This window comes from Aulonocara sp. 'chitande type north' Nkhata Bay, linkage group LG18, assembly GCF_057382095.1.
Source record: "Aulonocara sp. 'chitande type north' Nkhata Bay isolate Kocher_YH1m ecotype deep benthic linkage group LG18, A_spYH_male_GT1.1, whole genome shotgun sequence".
Taxonomy (NCBI): Eukaryota; Metazoa; Chordata; class Actinopteri; order Cichliformes; family Cichlidae; genus Aulonocara; species Aulonocara sp. 'chitande type north' Nkhata Bay.
This window is the reverse complement of record NC_141361.1, coordinates 28,260,327-28,283,927: the sequence shown is the minus strand read 5'-3', so window position 1 is coordinate 28,283,927 and position 23,601 is coordinate 28,260,327. Positions and strand designations below refer to the sequence as shown.

The 23,601-nt window shown below is 38.9% G+C and overlaps 3 protein-coding genes across 5 annotated transcripts; 2 read left to right on the top strand and 1 right to left on the bottom strand.

Moving 5' to 3' along the window:
• The first annotated feature begins 127 nt into the window (after nt 1-127).
• On the top strand, nt 128-7,564 carry LOC147308857 (acyl-CoA-binding domain-containing protein 5-B-like). 3 transcript variants are annotated; one of them, XM_086271216.1, is made up of 14 exons: nt 128-286; nt 551-672; nt 989-1,112; nt 1,321-1,393; nt 1,665-1,809; nt 2,561-2,599; nt 2,947-3,147; nt 4,197-4,415; nt 4,618-4,712; nt 4,816-4,996; nt 5,143-5,354; nt 5,561-5,611; nt 6,422-6,537; nt 6,651-7,564. In XM_086271216.1, exons 2-14 carry the CDS (start codon nt 567-569, stop codon nt 6,661-6,663), a joined length of 1,575 nt encoding a protein of 524 aa, XP_086127342.1. In that variant the 5' UTR covers nt 128-286; nt 551-566; the 3' UTR covers nt 6,664-7,564. The 3 variants fall into 3 exon arrangements, with proteins under 3 accessions (XP_086127342.1, XP_086127344.1, XP_086127343.1); XM_086271218.1 differs by having other exon boundaries at nt 144-286; nt 581-672; XM_086271217.1 differs by having other exon boundaries at nt 155-672.
• A 397-nt stretch (nt 7,565-7,961) lies between these two features.
• Nucleotides 7,962-15,521, top strand: yme1l1b (YME1-like 1b). Its single transcript, XM_086271219.1, has 18 exons — nt 7,962-8,145; nt 8,669-8,803; nt 8,917-9,094; nt 9,729-9,821; nt 10,275-10,384; nt 10,755-10,905; nt 10,987-11,070; nt 11,329-11,502; nt 11,589-11,741; nt 11,866-11,998; nt 12,202-12,264; nt 12,443-12,555; nt 12,642-12,797; nt 12,913-13,064; nt 13,177-13,303; nt 13,456-13,529; nt 13,622-13,708; nt 13,819-15,521. Exons 1-18 carry the CDS (start codon nt 8,113-8,115, stop codon nt 13,960-13,962), a joined length of 2,160 nt encoding a protein of 719 aa, XP_086127345.1. The 5' UTR covers nt 7,962-8,112; the 3' UTR covers nt 13,963-15,521.
• A 1,506-nt stretch (nt 15,522-17,027) lies between these two features.
• Nucleotides 17,028-20,690, bottom strand: ptchd3b (patched domain containing 3b). The gene is made up of 4 exons (XM_086272026.1): nt 19,385-20,690; nt 19,180-19,301; nt 18,943-19,088; nt 17,028-18,615 (listed from the first exon to the last, which is right to left on the bottom strand). Exons 1-4 carry the CDS (start codon nt 20,099-20,101, stop codon nt 17,099-17,101), a joined length of 2,502 nt encoding a protein of 833 aa, XP_086128152.1. The 5' UTR covers nt 20,102-20,690; the 3' UTR covers nt 17,028-17,098.
• Nucleotides 20,691-23,601: the final 2,911 nt, after the last annotated feature.

The following is a 23,601-nucleotide window of genomic DNA, read 5'->3' as shown; positions in this document are numbered from 1 at the left end:
AAAAAAGAGACCTAGACGCAGATTCCTACATTTCCCACTCACCACTTCGGTTTAAAGCTCCGCTCAGAGAGGTTTGTGGGATTTGAATGCTTAAGCGTTGAGATGTGCACTACTATCTGCAGTTTTTTTTTACTGAATAAAACTACATCACCCAGACGTGTTTAAGGCTCAAACGTTGCGTGTTTGGCTCATCCTTGACCGGAGCAGATTGGCTTTTTTGCTGCATATTGCAGACAGACACCGGGCTAATGAAATAATTATCTTACCGGCCAATGTGAACTTGATGGTGAGTGAGCAAATGAACCACAGAAAAATGCATTTCACTCGGAGAATATAGTCTGTTATCGCTGAACGAAAAAAAACGACGAGGGTAATTTTATAGAACAATTTCATCTCAAAATCCCAGATTAGAGAGAAAGCAGCTGGCCTTTTACAAATACAGGACAGGTGCCAGCAAGGTGCAGTGGTGAACAAACTGTGTCACCCCCTCCCTTCAGCTCTTTCTGATTTTTTTTTTTTTTTCATTAATTGCTTCAATTTCTTGCTCAAGATGTGAGGACTCCTTCATGTCATCCTTCAGTGGACTCGGCATGGCGCAGGAGGAGGACAAGCACAGCCTGGAGGCGAAATTTGCTGCGGCAGTTAAAGTGGTCCGGAGTTTGCCCGAAGAAGGTGATGACTTATTAAAATCTGCCATAGAGCCCGTGTGGGAAAATAAGTAGAAAATGGTTGAACTCGAGTGCTCAATGATCAGCTGTGGAGTGTAAAATCTGTCCTCACTGGGCTTGTTTGTTCCCTCTGTGTGATTGACCTACATGTGTTGCACTTAAGAGCTGTCACTCACACTTGGCTGACCCCAAAGCTGCTACAGGGATGAGAGCTGATTAACCGAATCAGACACTTCATGCATCTTTGCCACATTGTGTGTTACTGGTTTACTGCACACAAAGCCTGAGCTTGCCTTTCTGTTGTTTCCTTATTTTTTTAGGTACTTTTCAGCCATCTGATGACATGATGCTGATGTTCTACAGTTACCATAAGCAGGCCACTATGGGGCCGTGCAACATTTCCAGACCAACCGGCTTCTGGGACACCCATGGAAAAGCTAAATGGTATATGCATTTCTAATATGGACCCATAATACCCCAACTAGTTTTTACTATCGGGATCCCTCCCCTGTGGCACGTATGGCCACTGCATGGCTATTTTACTATGGAGCCAAATGCACTTAGTTCTCCCCCGTATACTGTTGCACAAACACAGAAAATACTTCAACTTCACAGCCTCAGTTGATTTTGAACTATGACTTTGTGTTCTCAGGGATGCATGGAGCTCTTTAGGAAATATGACAAAGGAGGAAGCCATGAAGAGTTATATTGAGAACATCCAGCTGGTAAGTCCTTTCAGGCAAAACTGGGGCTGAATAGAAGCAGCACGCAGAATAATAAACACTCGTGGCATCATGCTTTGAATAAATGACTTGGCGTGCTCAGAAAAGCGCGGGCATTTAGTCGAGGGATGTGTTAAACAACTCTTCTCTTGCAAAATGTAAAGTATCTTATTGGCACTGTTGTTTGCCTCAACTTGCATGCATTTGTACCATAATGCTCCCGAATCAAAAGAGCCTTTCTGTTGATTTATCAAATTTGTATGTGTGTTTTCAGATTCTGGAGACTGTGCCAATTTCAGAAGATGTGTCTGACCTGGTACAGATGCTGGGAAATTTCTACACAGAGGTAGAGGGAGAGGAGGCTGAAGAAAATGAGGTGGACAGGAGACCCTTCACCAGGCCCTTTGCACAACATGCGGGTAAAGCAAGCCTGGAAACATGCCTATGGAGTATTCTCAAGTTGTCGTGTTTCTGATCAGTATGGTGTCATGACATGACGGCATTCCATCTCAATTCATCAAATTTTGCAAAATAAATAAATTCAGTCAAATTTCGTTATCTAGAAAACTAGTTGAGCTGGATCCTTCACATCTTTAAGGTAAGTGTCTGGTTTGGCGGCTCCGTGACTGTGGACTATCAATTAAAGTTCATATAAAGTGATGGATGCTTGCAGTCCCTAAAATGTTTGGCTGTCGGCCTCTGACAGCAGATTTGGAGGCCTGTAGAAACCAACGTTTTGCATATATTAGGCATATATTTAGTTTACAGCTTCTCATACACACACACTTGATTTTCTTTAAAACAAGAGCTTTCACAGAGATTAAATCTAAATACATTTTCATCCAACTTCAATGTGATATGTACTGAAAGCCAAATAACGAACAAGTTTCTGTTAATGTCATATCGAAAATTTGTGATGGTGCTCTCTCTCATTTTCCCAGTATCGATTTTGAAACACTCATCTATCTGCTAAACATTGTAATGACCCTGTTGCTAAGTGACTGTAAATGTTTTGAGGGGTTTCGTGTGGCTTTTAGTCCACATGTGAAGGCACGTCAAAGGAAATGAAAACACAGTAGCCTGCAGGTGATAGCAGCGCTGCTCAGATGGGGTGATATGGTGATCTTTTTTTTTCTTAATGCATGTCTTACATGTTTTTTTTATCCCTAGATGAGCTGGTTAAACCTTTTAAGAAGCCAACAATGGAAGGCAAGTCCTTGGTGTTTGCGATGGCTGTAGACTTGATAGAGTTTTTTAGTTTAGTTACGTTGCTTTCATTGCTGTTGCAGCTGAGTGAAAATCGTCTCTGCATTAAGCTGTATGAGCTGTAAAAAAATAAAAAATTAGAGCAGATTTTCTTGTGCTTTTTTGTCATGTCTAGTATGTGCTGTGGTAAGGCGTGTTGGTCTGTTGGCTCGCATTGTGGCGTTGTTACAGTGTGCAGACCCCGTGAAGTGATGTCAAGTTTCCTGTGTGGCTTTTCTGTTGTGCAGATTTTTGCTGTGCATCTATATGCAATTTTTGAATTAATCAACAGCATTTCCCTCACTGTTCAGGGTATGGGGATCTGTGGGATGATATTCAGAACCTCCACGAAAACGAAAACGACAACAGTGCTCGAGACTTGAGTGTCAGTAGCGAGGAGAATAGTGGCGTGGAGAGAAATGAGGGAAGTAGTGAATGGAGGAGAAGTGAGGAAGAGGAAAATGGGGATGAAGGACACAATGCGGACCATGAAGACAAGGAGGAGGAAAGAGGTACAGTGTAGTTTGGGTCATGGGCTGACAGAGGTGCTGGTTTGTGTTGTTGTAGAGGCAACATACAGCCAAATAATTGCTTCTCTCCAAACTTTCCTTATGTGTTTGCCTGTTTTAATGAGTTTAGCAGGAAATCAGTGCAGCTATTAAGTCTTCTCTTTGGGATCCCATAAACCCTTTTTGCCAAGTATTAGATAAGACCATTAGCTGAGATTTTTTGGGAATTTTTTCCCCCTTTTCTTTCCAGGAAAAATACAAAAAAATCATGAAATGTTGAATATTTAAAGGATGCAAGACACACGTGGATGGGATTTTTCCAGTTCCATATTTTTAGTTTTAAACTCAAGACGACTAGGTTATAATAGCTTTGCACGATTCACAGATCTACATAATATTTATTGCGTGCCTCGGTGTAACCCTCAGTCTGAAACCATTATATCTCCCATCCCCTTCACTGTAAGTCAACGTTTTCTGATTGGCTGCCCCTCATAAACACCATGAAGTGAGCGGAGGTTTGTACTGATCATATTAAGACATTTTTGGTGTTAATATGATTACCCACCATTGTCACAGTAGGTATATATGTGGGCCGATCGTGGCTCAAGAGTTGGCAGTTCGTCTTGTAATTGGAAGGTTGCCGGTTTGAGCCCCGGCTCGGACAGTCTCGGTCGTTGTGTCCTTGGGAAAGTAACTTCACCTACCGCCTACTGGTGATGGCCAGAGGGGCCGATGGCACGATATGGCAGCCTCACCTCTGTCAGTCTGCCCCAGGGCAGCTGTGGCTACAACTGTAGCTTGCCTTCACACTTTGGGGTCCTTAGGGATTAGTAAAGCGCTGTACAAATACAGGCCACCGGCCAGGCCATTCACCAGTGGAATTGTAAAGCGCTTTGAGGGTCCCGAAAAGCGCTATATAAATGCAATCCATTATTATTACATATCACAGAAAATAAGGAAAAACGTATAAATAATACACAGCATTTCTATCAGATAAAGAAAAAGTATTTTCATAATTCTTTCCCATAGTCCATGTCTTTGTGTTATGTCAGACTGGAGTCCTGACCCACGGCTGTTAATGGTGGAGGACAAGAGGTGGAGGTTGTCTGACACTAAAGGCTCCTGCAGCAGTGTGGAGCCCAGTGTGTCCTCCTTCACCAACGGGACGCACAGCTCCCTCAACAGCGATGTGGAGGAGGAAGAGCTGGCATGTACCTTAGAGCCCAGTGTACAGTATAACCCATACATGCATGTTAATGGACATCTGACTGGTAAGATTACATAGAAATGCTAACATTCTGTATTGGATTGCATGCTGGATATGGAAAACCAAAATATCTGATAAGACATCATCTGTAAATTGCTGTCAAATTGTACAGTATAGTTCTCTTTAGCCTGTAATTTAAAAATGTAGGTTTTAGGCACAATTTACAATGCTGGACATGCTCTTCTCTTTCTTTTTTTGTGCCTTAGATCATAACGATGCTATTCTTGAGAAGAACCACCGATCCACTGACTCAGATAATGAAGAGTTCTGTGACTCCATGGAGCACCTAGCCACGGATGAGGTGTGGTGCGAAACATGCTTTCCAAATAAAAATAGTCCATCGCATGAGCTATTCATATTTCGTCCATACAAAGTGTGATGATGCTCTTCATTTTCCTGCTAAGCGGCTGTCCACGTCCAAAGGCCTCTCACAGGGATCAGGAGCTGGCTCGATGAAGCAAAGGGATGTCTGGTTTGAGAGCAACACCACCCTGATAGATGGAGAAGATCATGTCCTCACAGGAGATGTTAAAGAAGGGATTAGTCCAAGAAAACACAACAGCTCCTTGTCAAGAACAGGGAGAGGTGAGATTACTGCAGATGATGCTGAATCCCCGATTTAGCAGTCTCTCACAATGTATTCCCCCGTTTATTCTCCTGAGCATTTAAATAAATGAGATACCCTCCCTACCATTCCATAAAGTCTGTACGTATTCTGGTTCTCCTTCCAGGTTCTCAGTTACCGAGGGCTACCTGCAGCGCTGAGCCATGTGTGAGCGTAAATGCCACCTGCTGCTGTGTGTCACCGAGCAGACTGCATCCTGGCAGTGTTACCAGGGGAAGCATCAATGAGCAAATAGCCACTGCTCTGCTGAGACTGCAGTGTGACATGGCCAATGTGCTGTACAGGCTGCATGCTCTGGAGGAGCTGACCAAGTCACAGGTGAACAACCAGACATGTGGCCACTTGTTTAGGTGCAATTAAGGAACTTTTTGTCACAGTTTTTCTCTTTTTTAAGTCATAAAAAATTAAATTAAAATCGACAAATTCTAAATTGATTTTATTTTCATTCCCTTCAAGACAATCACTGATTCTAAGGATGTTTTCTTTAACATTTTTTTTAATTTTCATGTTTTCTTTTCTTTCAGTCAAGATCATCTTTGCCAAGGCGGGGGGACTCTGTAACTGTACCAAGACAGGTGCTCATTAAAAAGCTCTTTTGCTCTCAGCTATGAAGCATGACCTGTTATTATACTCTCCCTGAAGAGTGGTTTGTTTGCCTGTCTGTTTGTTTGTTAGCACTCTAGCATCCATAGTTTTCAGCATATCATGTTCAAATTTTGTGTGACAGTCGATAGCAGTAACAGCTCGAGCTGATTTAATTTTGGTGAAAATCAGGTCAAGCTCAAAGTCACACAAAATGTGAAAATCAGTAAAAACTTTATATTACCTGCATTGTTTTAATAAATCATCTTCAAACTTCACAACAATATACGAGGCCTTGAGGACATGAGTACCTCGGTTTGCTAAACATTTGACCTTAGCCTTCGTTGTTAGTGCCCGTGGTTAAAGTTAACGTTGAATAAAACAATTCAGTAAACCATAGTGAGTAATATATGATATGAAGGTGAATGGACAGAGCTGTACAGCACTTTTTGTTTTTTTCAATACAGTGCCCTACGACCTCACAATGATGCCAGAAAGTTTCACACATGTGAATATATCATAATATCTCAAGTTTTCACAGTCCACAGAAATCAAAGATTTCAGCCAATTCTGTGCAAAGATAATAAAATACGCAATTTCAAGGTCATAGGTCAAAGGTCAGAGATCAGTGTGTTGTCATAAAAACCTGCTGATGTCACTATGTTGTATTAAAACAGTGTTTTAGCAGTCCTTGTGCTCTCTGAACTGTTTCAAAGTGGAAGTTAGAGGCTTTTTTCAGTTCCACTGGGAAATCAGAGTGCCTTTATCCCTCTTGTTTTTTTATTTCTGATTTTTCTTTTAAGTTCCTGAGACCATCGTGGTGGCCTTGTGACTTCTCCCCACTCACAGTCGTGTTCACCGCACTCTGGCCTCTTATCACCCACTGGCTTGTCCACCTTTACTTACAACGAAAGAGAAGGTGAGAAAAAGTCTCTTGGAGATAATTTGGGTTTGTTGTGAGGGATGACTCTTCTTGTTTTATGACCACAATGAAACACAACTAAAATTCAGTTTCTGCTTTTCTCCTCACAGCAACATACCGTGAATTGTCTATTACTACTACTGGCAACTATCAACATCGATCAAAGAAGATGAACTGTGGATGAAAACGATGCACTTTTTGGGGGTTTTGTGGCTTTCTTGAGCTAAAATCAGATGCAGAGTGCAATGAGGCATCGGTAGAAATTTAAAAGGCTGTTTTAGATGAACGGATGGTTGGAAACTTGGCGATGTAGTGTAGCGTTTTAACTTGAAGCAGACTTTTGAGGTATTTAAGAAAAGGGTTTGATTTATGCATCACCAGTGCTGGCCCAGTTTCTTTGCTCCAGTTAGTCTGTCATGAGGTGGTGATCTTATATATGACGAGGAGATTTCCAGAACCTTTGCATAACTTGTGAAGTTAATTCACGGTTCATTGTCATGCAATAGCTGTAGACTTCAAGCGATAAAGAGTTTTAGAGATTCTCATTCCCAGTTATTTATTGTACATTTTATATTTTAATTAGTTTTTCCCCTCAAACTAGAGTGTTCCATTACATGTACTGTAATGTAATTACAAGGACATTGGTCTTTTATATGTGTTGTCTTGAATAGATACATATTTTAGGAGAGTTTCTTTTAAAGTCAAAAACACACTTGATGTGAGAAACATTATTATTTTTGTGTCAGACTATTTATTTTATAGCTTTACTGTTATAGTAACCAAAAAACAAAAAAACAACTGAGAAGAGTGCAGACAGTCCACATATCTATATAAACATTCTTGTTTCTTGCCAGTTTTAAGTAGACAATGAAGAATACTGTTTGGTTTACGTAAGGATAATGCTTACAGTTGTAAAATATGAGCATATGAAGCACATTGCAAATGTAATAAAGACATTCTTAGAACAATCAAATTTTTAATGATGTTGATGCTTATTTGAGAGGCTGTGAGTTTTTTCCAAGAGTGTTTTCTTATTTCTATTTATCAGGGTGAGTAGTTACTAAAATATTTTTGTATTTTTCTGTAGCGGTTAATCCACCAGAATGTGCAAGCTATTTAAAAAAAAAAAAAAGCTGAAATATGTTATTGTTATTATCCACGAATTTTCAAAATTACTTTTTTACAAAAGCTGAAAAAACCCCGTAAAGTGCGTTTACTTTTATGCGTATTACTATTATGTCTTTTGTTTTTTTTTACAGTTATATGCTTTCATTCCGGAACAGATAAATCAGTTTTAGTGGTTGAAAGTTATGCTTGATTCATTTCCATCTCAAGATTGGGCAAAACAATGTGGACATTTCTTTAAAAATAAATAAATAGGTACTTTAGCGTGACCACAAAAGGGAGTCAAATTTCGACCGGGATACAAAATTTGTCACAACATGGCGGAGGTCATATCCGGGTTATTTTCCGCTGTCACTTCTTGCCGCAAACACGGACCTTTAACTCTCAGGGACAGTCATATAACTTGCATATAGCTTAACTGGGGTCTTGCACAGGTGACAATTAAATATGTTTTCCTTGTCAACGACGGTCCAGCCTCAGGTAAGAAAGCAGGATAAGTTAGCTCAAGCTAATAGTAGCGCTCTTGTTCTTTTGGTTCACTTGAACGTGCTAGTAAGCTAGCTTAACCTTAGCATGTTTGTATGACTCCCCCTGCTGTCTTTCGTTGTAGTTTATTTTGAACTGTGCATTTACATCGGTGGACAAGTTGCCACACCAGTTATCTGCTGTTTTCCCGTAGTTAAAGTAAAATAAGCAACGTGGGTCGTTGAGAGAAGTTTTGGCTAGCGCGTTAATGATAGTTTCCCAGTCTCCGCTGTGTCCTTAGTTGTGTGTCAAATAGTAAACTGCGTCATTGAGCGATGTGTCATTAATTAATCTGTCAATCGCCTATATGTAGCTATGTTTGTGTTTGTTTATGCCATCCAACTTTGCAACACCGGCTAGTTAACGTAATCTGTCTACATCGTCACCAGTCTCAATATGAGCAGCCTTCAGCTTGTAAGTGTATCTTTTGATATTCACAACGTGCTAGTCATTCACCAACTGATTGCAATGACCACAGGTGACTGTACCCCTGAGTCACCTCATCAACGTCCTCCACTCTCTGAAAAGCTCAGTGGGGAGCAGCAGCAGTGCCTCCTGCAAATCAAGAAAACATAAGGAGCGTGCTGCAGACCCAGAACTACACTGTGCCGAGGTACTCGCTGTACAAGTGCATATCCTGACACTTGCTTTAATGTTCTGAGCAATAACGAAAACATTGCATGCTCAATGTTATTAAAAAAAGCTATGTACTTTGTTTGTTTACAGTCTGTGTGGAATTTACGGGAGCTGGGTTTATCAGATCTGGGAACGCAGCAGCTGGATGAGCTGGTGACTCGTGTGTTGCCACACTTGAGCCCACAGGAAGCACCACTTGCATTTGGTGGTCAGACGGCCTGGAGGACCTCGCATCTCTCCACACATTCCTTTTTCCACAATAAGCATGGTGAGGAAGATGTATCTCAATATATCTCTATCTCACATCAGATTGATTAGTGTAGCTACTAAATGATTGTCACACAGGCCGACAAACCAGTTAGCAACCCTATTGCAATTTCAGGTTGCGAGGGAAAAATGTACTTTCCCCTGGTGAAATCGGTTGCATCAGAAACCTTCATGCTTGGGTTTCTAGCAGATTGGTGCCATCACTTTTAGTTCATCTTCCAGGCAAACTTTGAGCAACTGTGCAGCCTGTTAGTGACCGAAGCAGTCAAAAGAACCTTTTTCGTGCAGCACCATATATGTCTTTGCAACCAATTTCCCGCCCATCAATCTCCAGCAACCACTTGCCAGCCAAACATGGAATGCATTTTTTCCCCCTTGCTTAAAGGAAGTGAGCCTCTGTGGTTACAGGTTTCTCACTGACTGGTCTCTAAGCCTGGTGACTGCCAGCAACCACTTGCAACATTTTGATGAATGCACACTTTTCTCTTATGACCAGTAGTTGCCAAATGACTGCCAGCTGGTCTCTAAGCTTGTGTGACTGAGGCCTTAATGAGACAGTAAGGCATCTGCTGCCAGTTTGCCCTGCAGTTACCTCATGATTTAAACGACACTTATACTTTGTTCTCTCTCCCCAGGCTTCTCATGGAGTCGCGTGCCGACACCGGTGTTTTCAAGGCTGCACCCTTCACCACTTCAGTCTGTCTGTACAGATCTCCAGTACCGGCCAGGTAACCATGGATTACAAAGTAGTTCAATAATTTTATGAAAGACTCTAACTTCATATTGAGTTACAACAAATAAATGATCTGAGTTGGTTTGTATGTTTATGTGAAAGCAAGACAGGCTGACATTACTGACAGGGTCATTGCAAGCATATCTTACATTTGCGTTGTACTTCTAGCTGTAACAACATATACATTTACACTCACTGACCAATTTATTAGATACACTTGTGAAACGTCTATACAAGCTCTCCTGCTGGAACTTTTTAAACGTTTATTTGAAATTGTTATAAAGGCGTTAATTCTAAGTGATGTTTATGGCTGAGCTCAGATCTATAAGTATTTCCTGTATTTTGTTCATCCCATTGACATAACTGATAAGAGCTATTTTACTGGACTCTGTTTTTGATAAAGTTGCTGATGACTTTACTATGTTTATGTCTGCATGATTTATTTCAGCGTTGGTTCAGACCAGAGGTTTTAAAACTTTAAGGAGCAAAACAAGACGACTGCAGTCAGCTTTCGAACGGCCTGCCGACTCTGAAGGGTTCACGCCATCTTTTATGAAGGTACATGTTTATTCACAAGGTTGGCATGTATTGCCAAATCCTTATGTTATGGACGTGTATAACATTTTTAATACTTTCTGTCATCAATGTGCATGATAAAATGCACAGCGAGTATGAAAAACAGCCTGCCTTTTACAGTCACAAAACTTGAGGAATGTGTGACAGCTTATATCTGTTTAGTCTGTGACACCTGCAGACTTGTAATTTAACTTGATGACCAAAGAAATATTTTTTTATATATATATTAGAAAGAGGTTTGCTGATCTTGTCCCTGTAGTTGTAAAACCTGTGGCTCTGGTGGTTCTTGCAAGAGTAACAGTGATGCAGGCTTTTAGATTGCAGTACTGACCAGACTTGCTTTGGACTGCAGGGGTTTCTCACACGTGACAAGGGGATAGAAGTTGAAAGTCTAGACAGCATGGTGAAGAACAAGAACATACCTGATGGACAGCAGGATGCGTTCAAGAGGGGCTTCGCTGAGGGTTTCCTGAAAGCTCAAGCCCTGACACAGCGAACTCAAGGCAAGTTTCAGTACAAACACACCTAGACTCGGTATCATTATACAGAATTAAACTGTGCTGATGTTCTTGTTTGACCGTCAGACTCACTTAGGAGGACTCGTCTAATCCTGCTGGTGCTGCTTCTCGTTGGGCTGTATGGCATCTCGAAGACACCTTTCATATCGGGTAAAGGCCCCCTTTCCCTCCAAACACTGAATCTTAGTTTCAAAATAATTTGCCTCCAAAGTACTAATATTTTAATAATCAGTTAAAATATTAACAGTAGAGCTAAACACTTGCAAGCTAAGCAAGCTTGTTCCAACTAAACCATTTGCAGTGGTGCTGCTGTGTGATGTGGCTAACATGTAATGTGTTTGTCTGTGTGAGTTGATTAACCATGACATGCCGCATGATTTCGAACTTTAATCTAATCATTTTGGACAGTGCGGTTCCGAACCACATCAGGCCTGGACTCAGCCGTGGACCCTGTGCAGATGAAAAATGTGACATTTGAGCATGTGAAAGGGGTCGAAGAAGCTAAGAATGAGCTGCAGGAAGTGGTGGAGTTCCTTAAAAACCCACAAAAGTTCACAGCTTTGGGAGGAAAGCTGCCTAAAGGTGGGTTATTTTTCACAGTGGCACATTCACAGTGACCTCTGGCATTACTCTTTCAAAACTCATTTTCTCCTCTCTCTTTAATTTAGGAGTTTTACTTGTGGGCCCTCCAGGGACTGGAAAGACCCTGCTGGCCAGAGCAGTGGCAGGAGAGGCAGACGTACCGTTTTATTATGCCTCCGGCTCAGAGTTTGACGAAATGTTCGTTGGAGTGGGAGCGAGTCGCATCAGGAATCTCTTCAGTGCGTTTATTAAAAAAAAAAAAAAAAAAAGTTATTAGCATCCTTTTTTTTTTTGTATTAGTTAATTTAGAGTTTAAAGTTGATTGCTTGATATGTTTGTTTTTGGGTGACTGCTTTTCTTAAGGGGAGGCCAAAGCCAACGCTCCCTGTGTGATTTTCATCGATGAACTGGACAGCGTGGGTGGGAAAAGGATAGAATCTCCTATGCACCCTTACTCCAGACAGACGATCAACCAGCTTCTTGCTGAGATGGATGGGTAATCTGTAAAATCAAAACTCACATTTATGAATGTTCAGGAAGCAAGTCGGCTAAAATGATTTCTCAAAAAGCTAAATGTTGTGTGTTATTACAAACAGAATGATAGATTTTGTGATTGGTTTGGGTGGCATAATGATGGTACTGTATATTTTTTGAGGTTTAAATGAGAGTCATTTAAATTTTTGAAATCTTAATTTGTAGGTTTAAACCAAATGAAGGGGTGATCATCATCGGGGCAACCAACTTCCCGGAGGCTTTAGATAAGTATGTTTTGCCTCTTATTCCCAGCGAAAATATCACTGCTCACATTTTAGAAATGTCAAAGTTTACAGTCTTCATTCTATCAGTTGTAATTGGCAATACAAACAAAAAAGAGCTAAACCCTCCGGGCTGTGTTTCAAGTTATATGCTTGCACTTTATCATCTCTTTTTACCCTTGCAGTGCCCTGATTCGCCCAGGGCGTTTTGACATGCAAGTGACTGTGCCCAAACCAGATGTGAAAGGACGCACAGAAATTCTCAACTGGTACCTAAAGAAGATCAAAGTGGATCCAAGTGAGAAATTAGAATCTGCTAATGAGGAATAGGTTCATTATAATGCCCTTTCATAACCACATGGATGTTGTTTGTTATTTCTGCAGCTATCGAGGCCAATATTATTGCCCGAGGCACCGTGGGCTTCTCTGGTGCTGACCTTGAAAATCTGGTGAACCAGGCAGCCCTAAAGGCAGCGGTTGATGGCAAAGACATGGTCACTATGAAGGAGCTGGAGTTTGCTAAAGACAAAATCCTCATGGGTGAGTGATAGTTTGGTGTAAAGATGTACAACACCGCGAAAGTCACCGCGAAAGTCAGATGATCCCCTTTGAACAAGCACTGTGAACAGTGGTCTTTTCTTTGTTTTTCCTCAAGGCCCAGAGAGAAGGAGTGCAGAGATAGATGATAAGAACAAGCGCATCACGGCGTACCACGAATCAGGCCATGCAATTGTAGCTTTCTATACCAAAGATGCGATGCCAATCAACAAGGCTACCATCATGCCCAGAGGCCCCAGTCTGGGACATGTAAGGAAAGCTGGAGCTGGTTCATACTCTCACTACATAACTTTAAACTTGAATGCCTGGTTAAAACTTTATCTTCTACATCCTCAACTTCACCTTCAATGCTTCTTTGAAGGTCTCCATGCTTCCAGAGAATGACAGGTGGAGCGAGACTCGCTCTCAACTTCTGGCCCAGATGGATGTCAGCATGGGCGGCCGTGTAGCTGAGGAAATCATATTTGGCCATGATTACATCACAACTGGTAAGAAAATGTCCTTGAAGTGACCAGAGAGTGAGTGAACTGGGAGGGTAGATTGTACAAACACACTGATTCTTAGGTGAAGGAAGTTGCAGGATAAGGTGGAATTAATGGTTTATGATGTAGGATTGAATGAGTCATTTCTTGTTCTTCAGGAGCATCAAGCGACTTTGATAGTGCCACCAGGATTGCTAAGATGATGGTAACCAGATATGGAATGTGTGAAAAGGTATATTTGCTTAAAAGCAGCACAAAGTGAAAGACTTTATGTCCTTACATTCATTTTTTTTCAAGCATCCCCTTTGCCTGTGTGTCTCTTAGCTGGGTATAATGACCTACACTGATCTGGCAGCACAAAGCCCAGAGACACAAGCAGCTGTGGAGCAAGAAATCAGAGTGTTACTCAAGGTCTGTGTGATCTGTTATATAATGTTAAAAACTAACTCAGCTCCTGTTCTTTAAAAAGAAAATTACATTTTGTTTATGTTCTCTGACATCTTTTCTCTTGCTCTCTCCAGGAGTCATATGAGCGTGCCAAAGCCCTGCTGAAGTCTCATGCTAAAGAGCACAAGAACCTGGCAGATGCTCTGCTCATGTACGAGACACTAGATGCCAAAGAGATTCAGCTGGTCCTGGAGGGCAAAACCCTGGAGACCAGATGAACCCTGAGAGGACCCAAATATCTCTGGGCACAGGCAGAGGAGGAGGTAGATTTTAAGAGGTCAACTGATAGAAAAAGGAAGGATGGACTCAGAGGCCTGCATTTATAATGTCACTTTACAAGTGTTCCTGTGGGGAAAATCCCATCCCTTCATGCTGTCTCACCTTCACAGAATCCCATCACTATCCCCAGATAAGTAGTGCTGTTATTTAAAGCATAAACATGAGTGCCCCGTGTTCACATGTAAGCAGCAGTACTGGCTCACTGTATGGGATTAAAGGTTGAATGACTAAATGTTTAATATTAAAAATTTTGCTCAGGTCATTATATTGCTTGGTGGGAGGAAACAAAACATGAATGTAAATATATACTGCTAACATAACAGCATCTGAATTTCTTTTAGGGTTCTTCATAACTCAGCTGTATCACCATATTAATCTTTAGCCAGACAGATTCACTTCTGGTCAATTGGATACGCCACATATATTATCAACCCAAAGAGGTCATTGTTGATACAGCGTCCAGAATATATGTGAATCTCTACTCATGTTTCAGTTCTCTTCATGTGTTTGTGTTCATATCTGATATTTGTGAGGTGTGTTTCCAGTGTATCTTACTCCCCTGCTGCTTTCTTTTGAAGGTTACTATATAATTTTTTTTCTTCCGAAGTAGGATAAAGTTGAACTACAATGGCTCAGCACCTTGGCTAAGCGTGGATATTTAAAATGTTCGTGTGCACTCTTTGTGCCCTTTCCTTTCAAGCGTACAAATGGAAGAAAAACTGCCCCTCAGCTTCAGAAAAGCACGTGACGTAAAGTGGCTGTGTTTGGCGTAGCAATACAGCTTTGGGATCGGAAGGCTTTTAGTTCTGAAATAAAAATAATGCCATAATTTAATTAAAAAGTTTGAGATTGGCTTTTGGAAGCCTCATCAGTGACATAGTAGTTTTTCTTGTACATGCAAATTGTGAAATAAAGACTCTGCAGTTATTCTGAGAAGCTAAAAGGCCAGCTGTCAGTATTGTGCTTCAGTCCCCGTTCTCATCGCTTAACTGTCGAAAGGCTTCTAGCCCGTGTCTGGTCCTGCATACTGGACTGCTTAGTAAACAAATCTCCACTGCACAGTGGACAAACAATGCTAAATGTTTTGTGGTACTTTTCTCCAGGTGTGAAAGAAGATGTGAGGGGAAAATGAATTTCATTTAATTGTAAGATGACTCCAAATCAAACACTTACCAGCACAGATTGTCTGTACAAATCTACGTCAAAGCAGTGAATGTCTTTCTCCAAATGTGTATGTAATCCATATTTAGAACGCTGATTTCAGCATGTTGTGCATCTTGATGTTTGATTTTTATTTTTTTTTCCAGTTTGCCACAGTATATTCTGTTTGTTCGCCTTTTAGTGAGTAACTTATCTGTGTATATATAAGGGGTGTAAGGGGAACATTGTATATAGATGTATAGTGAAGCTTTTATGCTGTGTACACTGAATGGCTCTCTGCTGTACATCTCTCCTCAGTGTAAAGGAAAAGGAACCCAAATAAAGACTTAAGTGTGTACAGGTGACTTTATTTATTTTAAAATGCACATAAAACAACACTACATATACATCCTTGTAATAAGTGACACAACTAAACACCCCCCAAAATCTCAGCAATTATTAAATCTTTATTCAGTTCAATTCAAATCTGTTTATTATTTATGTTGCACCAGGTCATGACCTCAGTTGCCTCAAGGTGTTTTGTATTGTTAGCTAAAGAGCCTAAAATATTAGAGATGAACAATAGATAGAGATATATATATATATATATATATAGATAGAGATATATATATATATATATATATATATATAGATAGAGATATATATATATATAGATAGAGATATATATATAGATATATATAGATAGAGAGAGATATATATATAGATATATATAGATAGAGAGAGATATATATATAGATATATATAGATAGAGATATATATATATATAGAGATATATAGAGAGATATATATATATATATAGAGATATATAGAGATAGAGATATATATAGAGATATATAGAGATATATATAGAGATATATAGAGATATATATAGAGATATATATAGAGAGATATATATATATAGAGATAGAGATATATATATATATATAGAGATATATATATATATATATAGAGAGAGAGATATATAGAGAGAGATATAGAGATATATATATATATATATATAGAGATATATATATATATAGAGATATATATATATATATATATAGAGATATATATCTCTATATATATATATATATATAGATAGAGATATATATATAGAGATATATATAGAGATATATATATCTCTATATATATATCTCTATATATATCTCTATATATATATCTCTATATATATATATATATAATCTCTATATATATATATATCTCTATATATCTCTATATCTCTATATATATGTATATCTCTATATATCTCTATATATCTCTATATCTCTATATATATATCTCTATATATCTCTATATATATATATATATATATCTCTATATATATATATATATATATATATATCTCTATATATATATATATATCTCTATATCTATATATATATATCTCTATATCTATATATATATATCTCTATATCTATATATATATATATATCTCTATATATATATATCTCTATATATATATATATATATATCTCTATATATATATATATATATATCTCTATATATATATATATATATCTCTCTCTCTATATATATATATATCTCTATATATATCTCTATATATATATATATATATATCTCTATATATATATATATATATCTCTATATATATATATATATATCTCTATCTCTATATATATATATATATAGAGATATAGAGATATATATCTATATATATATAGAGATATAGAGATATATCTCTATATCTATCTATAGATAGAGATATATATATATATATATCTATAGATAGAGATATATATATATATCTATCTATAGATAGAGATATATATATATCTCTATCTATAGATAGAGATATATATATATATCTCAAGTTAAAGGCATGGCATCCACAGTTTTAGCGTGAGTGTAATTGAAATGTTGTCAAATCTGCAGACGGATGCACTGGGCATCAGCTCAACGTGACTTGCTACAGGCCCCAAACAACGTGAGAACCACTGGAATAAATGTCAAGCCGTGGAACAGTCCAAACACAATGACAAGAAACACGATTTTGAAAAATGTCCGGAATATGTAACTCCCAGACACGCTCAACACCACCACACCTAAGATAGTGGACAGTGCTCCCTGCAGTACTGGGTAACCCAAAATCGCCAAAGCCTCAATAGCTTTCTCATTGGCGTCACTTTTGGGACTCGAAACAAAAGAGTAGCAAATGTGCGCCGAGAAATCTACCGAGAAACCGATGCACATGACCAGATTGATCATGGAGATGGAATCCAGATTGACGCCCCAGAGGGACATGAATCCCGTCACGCCGGTGATGACTGAAACAATTGCAAACACTACACAAAGTGAGCAGAGAGGATCGGGTATGAGTACGAGAGAGATTGCAAGCATTACGATCACAGCGGTGAGCATGGTTTGGATGGTGTTATTTAAAATGACAGTGTACTGGTCAAAGTAGATGAAAGAAGGGTGGTACACCAGGAGCTCCACTGAACATTCCTCTGCAGTTTTCCTGAGCTCCACCATCATATCTGCCATCGGTACGTTGTTTTTTGTCTGAAGGAAAAAGCGAGATGCCTGAATCTTATCGTCTGAAGTCCATTGGATGTCTTGTGCTAAGAATGGGTCAAAATTTAAGAAAGGTTTCAGGTTGTTTAGGAAATCCTCCTGGGAGCTTATGGGCTTATTATTGGCTTCTGCATAGTTTTCAAAGAAAATGAACCAAGCCATTGTGTTATTGACAAATTTCAGTGATTCAAAACTTGAAATACAAGAATTTAATTGCTTCCGTTGGTCTTTGTCCCAGTAGGGGAATTGCTGCTCTATTGCCACCATTGCACTGAAGCTATATTCATTGAAGTGCTCCTCTTCATGGTTGTAGTAATTGATAATGTAAGAATCATCCAAAGCCAGGTTCTTAGTATCAAGTCCTTCTTTTAAGATTACACAGCCATAGATACTAGCAGCTAAATAACCTGCATAAAGGACAAACACAAAGACTTTTGTCACTTTGTGGGTCAGAAATGGACCGTAGAACTTCTCAAAAAAAGAACTTATGGGCTCTGTTTCCTCTTTTTCAGTATCTTTGTTGTACCAACCCCCAGTACAGCACAACCAGAAGGCTTTTGATTTCCCTGGTGCATCACTTGGGACTTCGATGCAGGTGATCCAGTGCTTGTTCTCTGCTTCTCTCTGCCCATTTAAAGCCATGCATGCACCCAGGAAAGTCAGGCTGTAGAAGTAACAGAAGCAAAGACAAATTCCAGCATAGAGGCAGAAGGACTGGACTGAGCCAAAGGGTGTGATGCAGCCCAGGAAGAGAGCCAGCACATCGGTGAGGGTGGTAATGGTAATGGAGATGGCAGCATCTTTGTAGGTCTCACCCAGCCGTTTTGGCACGCTGTCCAGAACACGAGTCTGTTGCCAGCAGGAGATCATGATGAACATATCATCGATCCCAATACCTTTAGTGATAAAAGTCAGAGTGGGGAATATTTTTAAAATACAAAATAAGACTTCAGGCTTAGAGTATTGGTGTGTGTTTGTGTGAGTGTCTACAAGGCTAGGGTTAGGGGAGATAGAGAGCACTAATGACAGGGTTACCATCAGCTGTAATGGTAGTTTCTTAGAAAACATTGAAATCAATCAACTGTAAGTGTTATTTTAAGAATGCAGGTCTTGTTGACAATCGCTGCTGTGAAAATCTTGCTAAAGCTTTTTCTGGCATAACATTTTCTACAAACTGCTGCCTTAACTGAACACTTTGACCTGAATGTTTAACAGAGCCTCACCTAGAATCATGAAGGGACAGGAGGCAGCTGTCATTACAAAAGGCTGGCCCACCAACAAGAGCAAACCAAAACCACTCACGACCGCTAGACTTGTAGAGAGAACGCCGCAGAACCCCACCCACACCTTCGTCCTCACATTATCCAACCTGAAAAAACAAACTCATATTTTATTTTATCTTTAAAGTAATTTGTCAAATATACATTCAATGACAGGCTTGGCTGTTATGTTTTTCTGACCTCCAGCAAGTTATGATGGAAAATGTGATGGCAATAGAGTAGGTGATGGAAAATAAAGAGATGACAGAATCTGGAGATTTCTCAAATTCCCACTGCATTGACATTGAGGTGGAGTATGATACCTAGAAGATTGGAAAAAGAATGAGCAGGAACAATCTCACCAAGTGGGAGGATAATAACTTAAACACAAAATGTGAGTTCTTACCTGGAGGGAAGGTGAGGAGCTATTTGACACCAAACTAATGAAGCTTTCCAACCAAAGGTCATTTTTTGTTTTGTTGCCCTCTTTTAAATAGTAATAGAGTTGTATAGCTTTAGCGCTTTCAACAACTGAAGTGTTTCCTTGAGTCACACCCCCCAGACTTGTATACAACGGCAAATTTGTGTTACCATTGTGATACCACGGGAATGTCAGTGTGACAGCTTTTATATTTTCGGCATTGTATTGAATGATATCTAGAATGATGTTTGAAATGCAGTTTTTCATCACCTTAGCACAGATGCCCTCATATTTAAATGATTCCTTGTCAAATTCTACCAACATGTTCTTGATTTTAGAGTCCAACATGAGGATTTCTTCAAGCATTTTAACAGTCAGAATATTAGTCTCGCTTGTAGCTATGAGAGTGGCATAGTTTCCATCTGTGGTCTGCCGCAAACTTGAAAACATGGAATCATCTTCTGGAAACATTTCACTGAAGTACTTCCTCTCTGTCTTGGCCGGTCCATTAAAAGGTGTAAACTCCTCTTCAATATTGTTGGAGATTCTGTCCTGAGTAAAATAAAACCCGCTTCCCAGAGCTGCAGAGACAATAAGGGGGGCAATGAGGAACCACCAGGGATTGGATCCAACAGATTTACCCATCTTCTTAAAGAAGCTCTGAAGGGGCTTTTCTATGCAATCCATGCGACATCTGGCCATAGCTGCAAAACCTGGCTCCTTTGACAGGATGATAGAAGCTCAAAAATATGTTTTGTGGATATAAATTGGTTGCTCCTTTGTTTTCAGAAATGTTCAAACTATTGTCACAGGCTGCTGTCAGAAGCATTTACTGTGCCGCACATTCCAAAAGAAACTGCAACAAAGAACATGGAGCCCATGTTCTTTGTTGCAGTTTCTTTTCAGCAGATGTGGTTTGAGGAAAGGCTCACTCAGTGAGCTTGTTCAGGAAGAGTCGCTTTCATACGGTTCATTGGTTCTATCTCACTCTTTGCTAGAGTTTCTTGTTGCTTAATCCTGTTGTATCACAAAAAAAATCATCTTTGGAATCTGTAAAAAAAGCAAAACACTTCAAAAAAATAAAAATAAACGGAGAAGAGCAAATTTCAACTAAAAAGATTTCCCAGAGTGTGATTAAAAAGAAGATGCACTAACAGCAGACCAAAAAAACAGATGAGCTCTCCTGAGCGCTCAACACCACCACACCTCCTGAGCACTCATTTATATAGAGTGGGGAACTGCTGCCTCCTCCTTTTGGTTATACTATAACCATCTTGGCATCATTTTTTATTTCAATTTCATGACACTATTACAATCCATTTGTAACTTTCTGAATCCAATATTTCTAAATACATGCTTACAGCATTTCTTTTTAAGTGCTCAAAACCACACATAAGCTAAATATGTTGGTAATAATATGTAGATCACAATGACCTCACTGAGTACTTGACGGTTTCCAGTATGTTAGTACAAAGTTCAGTGTGGTTATCAGTGCCAATGACAGGTTATGGACAATGAGGATATAAACGGATGGGAAAAAGACGCTCTTTCTCTTGTAATCTTATCAGTCAGATGACACACCTCATATAATTAACCCAGCAATGCAAATGCATCATACTCGATGCATGAGTTTTTCAGACTACTTTTAGTTTACCAGCACAGCTTAAAACAGTGTGATTTCTCTCCCCTCAAAACGCCTAAATAATTTGCACAAAAGCAAATATGATACAAATCCAAATTCATATATGTAAATTTATATTTAACACCTTTTTCATTTTCATTTTTCATTGGCCAGGTTCAAGAAACACCCTAGTTTTTTCTTTTTTCTTTTTAAAGACGAATTTTCTGACTATTTCACAGTTCAAGCATCACAGCGTTAACTGCGGCAAACGCAACCCGTTATTATTCCCCCACAACCCTCGGGCGATACCATGTCATGGTTCGGGTAACGTAAAGGTTACACAAAGGAGGGCCTTTTAGGATTGATGGAAGGAAGCTGATGCACAAAACAAAGACATGTTGTGCTCCATTATGTGACTCTTTATTTAGGCACTTGAAAGGTAACCCCACCTGAAGGCAGTCATTTCCTGTGGTTGTGGTTCCATGCACTAATTTCAGTTCAGCCTGAAGGGTAAGCTGGCCCATAGCAGAGCAAGAACATGTGTGTAAATACTAGAACTAACAAAATCAAACATTTAACTGTTAAGATCGGGAGAAATCCCAACAAACAGGAACAAAGATGCATTATTAAAAGCTTTTATTAATAGCTTGTAACAGAAATTAGTTTCCAATCTTTATGTTTAACTCACTTGTATTTGACACTAAATGCATTTGCCTTGATCAGCTTTTCAAATCCTGGTAGCATTTAGTTGGTTTTAGGGGATGCTCATTTATGTAAGTCATGAATAACTTGCATAGTGTAAACATATATTTGCATTTTCTTATTATTTCTGACCAAACACCAATTAAATGAAGTAACGTAGGTGAAACTCACTCTAGAAAAACTAGATTATTGCTTCTTCTCTGCACCACCCCTGCAAAAAATCTTGAGAACCCCTCATTTCTTTATATTTTAATTCAAAGGAGTTTTAAAGTGCTCTTGAGCAATAGTTCACCGGGATTTCTGAAGGTCTTTCAAATTGTTTATTGTTTGTTAAACGAGATAACACTGGTCTATGGATCATAAACCTTTAAACCTTTAAAGGTCATAAAAAAGCATAAAACTAACTTAAGTAAGCAATTTTAAATTGTTTGTCTAGGCACTTTGTTATAAGCTGCCTGTCACAAAAGCCATGGGAACATCCACAAAATGAAGATAGCACAATTATGACAGACATTAAATATTATTTTGAAAACTCATGCAAAGACACCAGATAGGACTTGAGAGATGCATCCCACACTGCTAATGAAACGGTGTGGAATAAGTTTGACAGAGAGCAGAAGAAAAGGCAGCCAATATCCAAAGAAGAGCTTTGAATGTCCTCCAAGAAGCCTGGGGAACTATTCGACTACTTAAAGAAATGACAAGAGAGCTGCTTCACAGAGTTCAGGCTGTGTTGAATAATAAAGATCAAGGTTATTGGAAACGTACAGACTCTGATTTTTCTTTATATTCTGTATTTCCTTTTTTTTTTTTAATTATATTTTTATTGAAAGAAAAAAAAGGGACTTATTACAATAAAGTGCATTGACATTGTTTAGTCGAGAAAAAAAAAGGAAAGGAAAAAAAATAAAATTAACTCATTGGCTTGACAATGTGTTACATAATGCAGCATGTTTAACTTATTTACAAAAACTACATTAGGTACATATTATGAAGTTGAGGGTCAACCTAACATTGTACGATACATGGGAGATACACCAAAATACACCAATTCAGGGCTGGTCTTACCTAAATTCAGGGCGGATGGGGGACACAAAACTAATCCATTTATTCCATATTTTGTAAAATTTGTCTTTCCGAATTTTTAGAAGGAATGTCAATTTTTCCATTTTAAATATTTCGAAAACCACATTAAACCAATCCTCAAGTGTTGGCGGAGTTGGATTTAACCACTTTCTGGTTATTGATTTTTTGCTGGCCGCTAATAACGCTTGTAAGAGTTTTGTGTCCCCTCCCCGGACCGAGTCAGCAACCAAGCCCAGGTACAAATTTACAAAATTGATGTCAAATTTTATCTTAAAAACCTCACACAAAGTCTTATGGATTCCCAGCCAGTAGTTTTTTAAGTTAGGGCAGTCCCAAAAGATATGATAATGATGTGCCTCTTCTGATCCACATCTTCTCCAGCATTCTGCTGTCCCATTTTTATATTTAGTCTGATGAGGAGTTTTAAAAAATCTAATAATGTTCTTCCAACAGTGGTCTCTCCAAGATAGAGAACTTGTTGAGTACCAATGAAAATTACAAATCCTCTCCCAGTTCTCGTTTGTTATACCCATCCCCGATTCCAATTCCCATTTAATCTTAACATTTTGAGTAGTATCCTTCCTTGCTTGAAGGAGCACATCATATAGTTTGGAGATTGCCTTTCTCAGGGAACTATCATATGCTAATTTAACTATCTTAAAAATTTCTGACTCGACCATATTCAGGTTTGAGATATTGCAGTGTTTATTAAAGTAATCCCTCATTTGAAGAAACCTGAAGAAATCTACTTGTCTTAAGCCGTTTCTTATTTGTAATGACTGGAAACTCTGTA